General features: G+C 35.0%; 1 protein-coding gene across 1 annotated transcript in view; it reads left to right on the forward strand.

The window, feature by feature from the left end:
- The first annotated feature begins 272 nt into the window (after positions 1–272).
- Positions 273–9,081, forward strand: part of LOC136827778 (uncharacterized) — a 44,590-nt gene continuing 35,781 nt past the window's right edge. Inside the window, exon 1 of the mRNA XM_067085236.1 lies at positions 273–400. Within this exon, the coding sequence (XP_066941337.1) occupies positions 273–400 (128 nt within the window). The remainder of the gene's footprint in view (positions 401–9,081) is intronic.

The following is a 9,081-nucleotide window of genomic DNA, read 5'->3' on the forward strand; positions in this document are numbered from 1 at the left end:
GCTTTCAGACATTTTTTAAGATAAAGGAAGAGCTAAAATACTTCGTCTTTATATTCAGTTTAATCGTGAAGAAATCCGCAGTGGCGTGAATGTTAATGTATATTAGGAATATTTATATCTAATATATATTAACATTCACGCCACTGTGGATTTCTTCAACATTTTAGTGACTCATGCGATAATGAGATTTTAATGAATTCAGTTTAATCCAAATGCTTAATGAGTCCTAAATCAATATTCGTGTAGTTAACAAAACGCTATTTAACCCTAGGATGCGAGGAAAAATCCTACGCTCTTTACCCCCTCCTCCTCCTCCTCCTCCTCCTCCTCCTCCTCCTCCTCCTCCTCCTCCTCCTCCTCCTCCTCCTCCTCTCCCAAGCCGAGGTCCCAGGAGTCTCTTGTAATTAAGGCACGCTTCAGTTAAATTATTTAGGAGGCAATAATGACCTGAGCTTAGAAAAACGGGAGAGAATTTGAAAGGTGCGTTTTTTTTAAGTCGTGTAAACAAGGTTCTGTGTTTGCTTTGCTCAAGATAAAATATCTAAAGCATTTGTTAATTGTTTATTATCGTTAATTAGCGTTTCATGAACGTTGCTTTCTGTGAAGTAATTCTTTTTGAATATGATGAGGACCGAGTTTATGTGAAATGTATGAAATATGTGGAGAAACTGTTCTTTCTAATCCATTCATGGCTTTTTAATATTTTTTTTATTATGTAAGTGAAAAAGGTTAGTGTATCTTTAAGAATGAGTATGCTTGATGAGATTACAGTTCAGATATTGCAGTATGCTGTAGTTTGGGGACTGGGATTTTGTGGCTGACCAAAGTTTGTCAAGTATATATGGATGAAAAAAGGTTTTAAAGATATGTGTGAGACGGGCAATTGTTATTAAGCTTCTTTAGTACACCAGAAAGTTGTATAGTATGATTGCAACTGAGGAAGTTAGGCATACGACCGAAGGGTCAATAGGTGAAGAACAGTGTGAGCTTAGATTAGACAAGATAAGGTGGGTGGATGGTTTTTTTTTTGTGCTAAAGAGCTAAGTGAGGTGTTTGAAAGTCAAAGGAAAAAAGCTTATGTATGCATACGTATATGTGTATATATATATGTGTGTATATATATATATATATATATATATATATATATATATATATATATATATATATATATATATATATATATATATATATATATATATAACTTGATCACTTGCAAAAAATTGTTGTGTGCATTTATACAGAGAATAACGGGACCTCATTTTATCAGGATGGTATCTAACGGAGATTTTATTGAAAAAAAGTCACAAACTTTCAAGGACAAACTGTCCCCATCGCACTGTCTGTAAGATCCGACTACGGAACGGTGGGGACAGACAGTCCTAGAAAGCTTGTCATTTTTTTTTTCGATAAAATCTCCGTTAGATACCACCTTGTTTCAAACACACACACACACACACACACACACACACACACACACACACACACACACACACACATATATATATATATACACATTGTGTATGTGTGGTGTTGTAATCAATATATTAGAACTCCAGTCGTTAATCCACCTAATCCGGAAGTGTATCGTGAGGCCGTTAGTCTCGAAGGAAGGCCGGTTGAGAAATTAGGTGATTAACCGATTATAACGTAAAGGTGGTTAATTATTGCCAACGGAAAGCCATTAAACGACTGTCGTTTTTATCGACGCTAATTGCCCGACGGTCGTTGACGGCATTGGCCCTGATTTAGGATAATCTAAGTTTAATGGAGAGAGAGAGAGAGAGAGAGAGAGAGAGAGAGAGAGAGAGAGAGAGAGAGAGAGAGAGAGAGTCAGCCAGTCACACAGACAGGATATGAGAGAGAGAGAGAGAGAGTCAGCCAGTCACACAGACAGGATATGAGAGAGAGAGAGAGAGAGAGAGAGAGAGAGAGACGAGAGAGAGTCAGCCAGTCACACAGACAGGATATGAGAGAGAGAGAGAGAGAGAGAGAGAGAGAGAGAGAGAGAGAGAGAGAGAGAGAGAGACTCAGTCAGACAGGCAGTCACGCAGACAGGATGAGAGAGAGAGAGAGAGAGAGAGAGAGAGAGAGAGAGAGAGAGAGAGAGAGAGAGTGAGAGAAAGGCAGCCAGTCAGACAGTCACACATACACGCCGAGAGAGAGAGAGAGAGAGACTGTTTTTGAGACTCAAGAGACATTTATGATATAACTTTTATATGTTCTTCTGAGACATTTTGGTCATAAGGAGTTAATTTAGCAAGGAAGGGTTTTATTGGTTGATAAATGTTTCACAGCCTAATTGTAAAGTTGAGTTATAGTGCAATTTCATTAACGAACGTCCTTGCAAATGGGACCGCCGTCTATGCTTTATCATTACCTAACTTGCACCTTATCATTGACGTCCAAAGTTCTCTTAATATTTTAAAAGATTCCTTAACAAGGAGAGTCAGTTCTAGGGATACGTATGATGTGTGTTCGTTAAACCGTAGCTAATCTTGTGCTAATTAGTTTTTGGAGCCGAGGTCATTGAATTTGGACAGAATAGAAAATCAGATTTTTGAGCAGTGAATGAAATCGGAGTATCATTTATTTTGTAAGAGGTGGTCGCAGAAGTTACGGATTTTTTTTTAACGGTTCCTATATAGTTGTCAATCATCATGCTTCGTTAAGTACTGACTTTTCACTGATAATTATTATCTTATATATATATATATATATATATATATATATATATAATGTGTGTGTATATATGAATATATATGCGCGTGTGTGTAAGAATATATATGCATTCACATACACGTCTGCACTCAGTGAGGGGCCAACCCCCAAAAGTGTTAACATTCCAGTTCTCTGGGAAATTTTTTTTTTTTTGTACAAGTTTATGAGCCTAAAAATACTCAAATTTAGGCCTAGTGGATGCAGACTGGGGCTGGGAGGAGTCTACCACCCCCCACTCTACACCCACTAGGCCTAAACTTGAGTATTTTTAGGCTCCTAAACTTGTACAAAACTTTGCCGAATACATTAAGCATAGAGAGCTTTTTATATAACGATCTCTTAGGTCAAAAAAAGACACAGTGGCGCCTCTCTTCGTCCGGGAATCGAACCAGTGTCTTTTAGACGCGAAGTCTCAAGCATCATGAACACTGTAGTGAACAGTTTGAACAACATTTAAAAGACCGAAGCTGTAATGGGCACTATACCCGTGTCACTTCCAGTCACCATAGCTTTTCCCCTTCTGTAATGGATCCCAAGGAATTTTTGTCACCGATTTAATTAACCGAGGCGAGACCGTCTGGTTTTTCTATTTTTTTTTTTTTTTGGTCGGTGATGCTGTCCAAGAAATTAAAATCTGGAGTGTTTTTTTTTTTTCGGTTTTAGAAAAGTGGTTTTTTCACCTTTGCTTGATGCGTCAAGGTTGTACTGAAGTTGACTGAATAAATAGGCGGTTTTTTTTGAGCTGCTTGAGAGAGAGAGAGAGAGAGAGAGAGAGAGAGAGAGAGAGAGAGAGAGAGAGAGAGACGACCTCTTTAGTGTCCAGTTCGCTGGTGATGTATGGGCCTTTTTTATGCATTAGGAGGAGACGAGATACGAACAAGATAGGGTTCTCTCTCTCTCTCTCTCTCTCTCTCTCTCTCTCTCTCTCTCTCTCTACTGCATATATATATATATATATATATATATATATATATATATATATATATATATATATATATATATATATATATATATACATATACATATATATATAGTATGTATATATACATATATATATATTATACATATACATATATATATCCATATGTATATATATGTATTTATATATATATATAAATATATATATATATATACATATATATATATATATATATATATATATATATATATATATATATATATATATATATATATATATATATATATATATATATATATATAATGTCTAGTTATCAGCATAAAAAGTCATTTGGATGAGATGAAATGACCTGATAACACTTTCTGTTAGCATTTACCTGGAGTTTTCCTGCCCCCTAAATATTAGATGGTGTCTGGAATGGCTTAAATCTATTGTAATCGTATATGTCAATTTATTTTCCTGGTGTCAATATTTTTACTGAAACATTTAGCAGTGAAATAAAATAAATTTTTTACCAGTCTGATGCAAATGGCAATAATTGTTCGTTGAAATTCACAGCAAAACTGACTGCTGTATATCTATCCTGAATCGCCAATTTTAAATGCTTTAAAATTGTCAAATTCTGGGCAGATTTAACCTTTCGGAAGCTTTGCATTCTGTATTTAAACCACGTCATAATTCTGTATTAAATTGAAATAACCAGCGGGGTTATTGCGATAAATTATACAAGTCTGTGTTAAGGAATATCACGGATAGATTTCAGTATTCGTAAATATAGCGGAATGTTGATCCCAGTCTGGTTTAAAAGACTTTTTTAATTAAGAAAAAAAAACAGCTATTACGGGTATTGAGTTTACAGCAGCTTCATGTTTAAGCAGGAGGTGAATTATGCATTTATTATGACATGTAAGTGGGGGCCTTTTTATGCATGCAGGAAATGGGTGATTGCTTGCGTTATTTTACATTATTAAATATATTATGAAGGGATTAGTTCATATATTTTCTGGTGTCTGCATTTTGTTATTTATTTAAAAGCGTGCGGCTTAGCCTATATGTTAAGAGCTCACACACACACACACATATATATATATATATGATTTTTTTATATATATATATATATATATATATATATATATATATATATATATATATATATATATATATATATATATATATATATATGTGTCTTTTTTTGGTATATATATATATACTGTATATATAACATTCATACAGTATATAATGTCTATATTTGTATATTTATCTATCAATCTGTCTCTATATATTTATCTATTTATCTCTGTCTATATACTATTTAGGCTATATATACATACATACATACATACAGTATATAATGTCTATATTTGTATATTTATCTATCCATCTGTCTCTCTATATATTTATATATTTATCTATCTATCTATATATATATATATATATATATATATATATATATATATATATATATATATATATATATATATATATATATATATATATATGCAAATCACGTACCTAATCTTTGTCACATTTGATCGCTTTTTTCGCCGTGATGGTGATTGACACCTTCGCCTCTGCCTTTACGAGAGGTCGTAACTTCTGCGACACTGCGATTGCATGCATCACGATCCTTGCAACAGGAGCAGTCTCATAAGCACGATTCGTCATCTCTCTCTCTCTCTCTCTCTCTCTCTCTCTCTCTCTCTCTCATTGCTGCTATCCTGCTCCAGAGAAGCTTATGTAACGTTATGTACTGTGATACTGACTGTTTAATTTCTCTCTCTCTCTCTCTCTCTCTCTCTCTCTCTCTCTCTCTCTCTCTCTCTCTCTCTCTCTCTCTCTCTCGTTGCTATCCTGCTCCAGAGAAGCTTATGTAACGTTATGTACTGTGATACTGACTGTTTAATTTCTCTCTCTTCTCTCTCTCTCTCTCTCTCTCTCTCTCTCTCTCTCTCTCTCTCTCTCTCTCTCTCTCTCTCATTGTGGAAGTGTTGGAAAAGAGCCAATCAGGATGTTGTATGAGGTTGGGACATGAATGAATTATTTGGGAGAGAAAAGAAGTGGACAGGCACATGTGATACCCATTTATGGACTTTATTATGTAAGGTCAGTGTTGGTATTCTGTTTTGTAAGCTTAAAGTTATGGTATTCTGTTTTGTAAGCTTAATGTTTTGTTATTCTGTTTTGTAAGCTCAAGGTAATGGCAATCTGTTTTTTAAGCTCAAAGTTATGGTATTCTGTTTTGTAAGCTCTTAGTCTTGGTATTCTGTTTTGTAAGCTCAGAGTCTTGGTATTCTATTTTGTAAGCTCTTAGTCTTGGTATTCTGTTTTGTAAGCTCAGAGTCTTGGTATTCTATTTTGTAAGCTCTTAGTCTTGGTATTCTGTTTTGTAAGCTCAGAGTCTTGGTATTCTGTTTTGTAAGCTCAGAGTCTTGGTATTCTATTTTGTAAGCTCTTAGTCTTGGTATTCTGTTTTGTAAGCTCAGAGTCTTGGTATTCTATTTTGTAAGCTCTTAGTCTTGGTATTCTGTTTTGTAAGCTCAGAGTCTTGGTATTCTATTTTGTAAGCTCTCAGTCTTGGTATTCTGTTTTGTAAGCTCAGAGTCTTGGTATTCTGTTTTGTAAGCTCAGAGTCTTGGTATTCTATTTTGTAAGCTCTCAGTCTTGGTATTCTGTTTTGTAAGCTCAGAGTCTTGGTATTCTATTTTTCTCAGTCTTGGTATTCTGTTTTGTAAGCTCAGAGTCTTAGTATTCTGTTTTGTAAGCTCAGAGTCTTGGTATTCTATTTTGTAAGCTTTTAGTCTTGGTATTCTGTTTTGTAAGCTCAGTATCTTGGTATTCTGTTTTTGTAAGCTCTTAGTCTTGGTATTCTGTTTTGTAAGCTCAGAGTCTTGGTATTCTATTTTGTAAGCTTTTAGTCTTGGTATTCTGTTTTGTAAGCTCAGTGTCTTGGTATTCTATTTTGTAAGCTCTGAGTCTTGGTATTCTGTTTTGTAAGCCCAAGAGTCTTGGTGTTCTATTTTGTAAGCTCAAAGTCTTGGTATTGTATTTTTTAATCAGAGTCTTAGGTTCCTTGTAAGCTCAAAGTTTGTTATTCTGTTCCTGTAAACTCAAAGTTATGGTATTCTGCTATTACATGTTAACTTTTATAGACAGAAATTAAACACATCAGGGATTAAACACTAACTTTACTGATCGTATGTATTATGCATGTTATTCCCATAAATAGTTTAGATGCACAATCGTTATTTTTTACTTCTTATCGTTAAGTCCAGAGAAAAATTTCGTTTTTTTTCTTTACTGCAATCTTGACTACCACCAAATATCGTAGATATTGTAAGTTCCAGTAAATGAAGAGATAGTTATTCAGAAAGGGGGGAAGGGTCCAGTAATCATAATTTATACAGAATCAGTAGTTGTAGTAAATTCTTGAGGGCAGTAGATAATAAGAATTTAGATTACTGCACTAATGTGGCCAACTTGAAGAAGTACTTTTGACTTGAGAAAGAATTACCTTTGATTACTTCTTACAAAGAATAATTTTATTAAGAAAAGAAAAAAAAGCAAAAAAATGCGCCGAAGTTTCTTCGACGCAATCGAGTTTCCTGTACAGCTTATAATAAAGGCCACCGAAAATAGATCTACCTTTCGGTAGCCTTGGTATAATGCTGTATGAGCCGCAGGTCACGAAGCTTTAACCATGGCCCGGTGGCTGCCTATCGTATATCGTTGCCAGAAGCACGATTATGGCTAACTTTAACCTTTAATAAAATCAAAACTACTGAGGCTAGAGGGCTACAATTTGGTATGTTTGATGATTGGAGAGTGGATGATCAACACACCAATTTGCAGCCCTCTAGCCTCAGCAGTCTTTAAGATTTGAGGGCGGACAGAAAAAGTGCGGACGGACAGACGAAGCCGGCACAATAGTTTTCTTTTACAGAAAACTAAAAAAGAATTCGAACAGAAAACGAGATAATTATTCTTCCGTCTCTCTCTCTCTCTCTCTCTCTCTCTCTCTCTCTCTCTCTCTCTCTCTCTCTCCTCTTGCAGGTCAGAATCGCCCCCTGTTAATTGGACAGTCGACTCGACTATAACAGTCAGTAAAATATTATACTGCCTCTCTCTCTCTCTCTCTGAGCGCGTCCAGAATAAGTACCACGCCACTTTAATAGCATCTGCAGTTTCATTATACCCTGCAACCCTCTTTCTCTCATTTATCTTATCTTAGTTTCTATATTATAACTTACTGACCTCTATATTTGTAAGCTCAGAGCCTTGGTATTCTATTTTGAGAGCCCGAATTCTTGTAATTTGTAAGCTCAAAGTCTTGGCGTTCTGTTTTGTAAGCTCAAAGTCTTGGCATTCTGTTTTGTCAGCTCAAAGTCTTAGTATTCTGTTTTGTAAGCTCAAAGTCTTGGTATTCTGTTTTGTAAGCTCAAAGTCTTGGTATATTGTTTTGTAAGCTCAAAGTCTTGGTATTCTATTTTGTAAGCTCAAAGTCTTGGTATTCTGTTTTGTAGGTTCAAAGTCTTGGTACTCTGTTTTGTAAGCTCAAAGTTTTGGTATTCTGTTTTGTAAGCTCAAAGTACTGGTATTCTATTTTGTAAGTTCAAAGTCTTGGTATTCTGTTTTGTAAGCTCAAAGTCTTGGTATTCTATTTTGTAAGCTCAAAGTCTTGGTATTCTATTTTGTAAGCTCAAAGTCTTGGTGTTCTATTTTGTAAGCTCAAAGTCTTGGTATTCTATTTTGTAAGCTCAAAGTCTTGGTATTCTGTTTTGTAAGCTCAAAGTCTTGGTATTCTATTTTGTAAGCTCAAAGTCTTGGTGTTCTATTTTGTAAGCTCAAAGACTTGGTATTCTGTTTTGTAAGCTCAAAGTCTTGGTATTCTATTTTGTAAGCCCAAAGTCTTGGTATTCTGTTTTGTAAGCTCAAAGTCTTGGTATTTTTAAACTCAAGGTCTCCGTATTCCACTTTGTAAGCTGTTAGGCATGTTATTCTGTGTTGTGAGTTTAAGGTCTAGGTATTCTGTTTTGTAAGTGCATGGTCTTGGTATAAATAAATAAATGTGTATGTATGATTTTTGTATTATTTTGCGCAATTTCCGTAAACCTATGCATTATGCAATGTATTATTGACACGCTTTTTTTGTTGCAAATGATTTGTAGTTTTTTCTGAGTCAGCATTTGTTTTGGTACGGATTTTAGATTCTCTTTGAAAGAATTGTGTACTGGAGTGCACATCCTTGCTATATAGCAACTGACAGGAGTTTTTTTCGCAAAATAACAGACGTTGGATTTTTCGAGAGAGAGAGAGAGAGAGAGAGAGAGAGAGAGAGAGAGAGAGAGAGAGAGAATTTCAGTTCTCTTTTTCATTTTTCTTTTTTGTAATTTGGAAATGCCTTGAAAACTTGCGTCAACTTGGAGAGAGAGAGAGAGAGAGAGAGA

The sequence above is a fragment of the Macrobrachium rosenbergii genome, chromosome 42 (assembly GCF_040412425.1).
Source record: "Macrobrachium rosenbergii isolate ZJJX-2024 chromosome 42, ASM4041242v1, whole genome shotgun sequence".
Taxonomy (NCBI): domain Eukaryota; kingdom Metazoa; phylum Arthropoda; class Malacostraca; order Decapoda; family Palaemonidae; genus Macrobrachium; species Macrobrachium rosenbergii.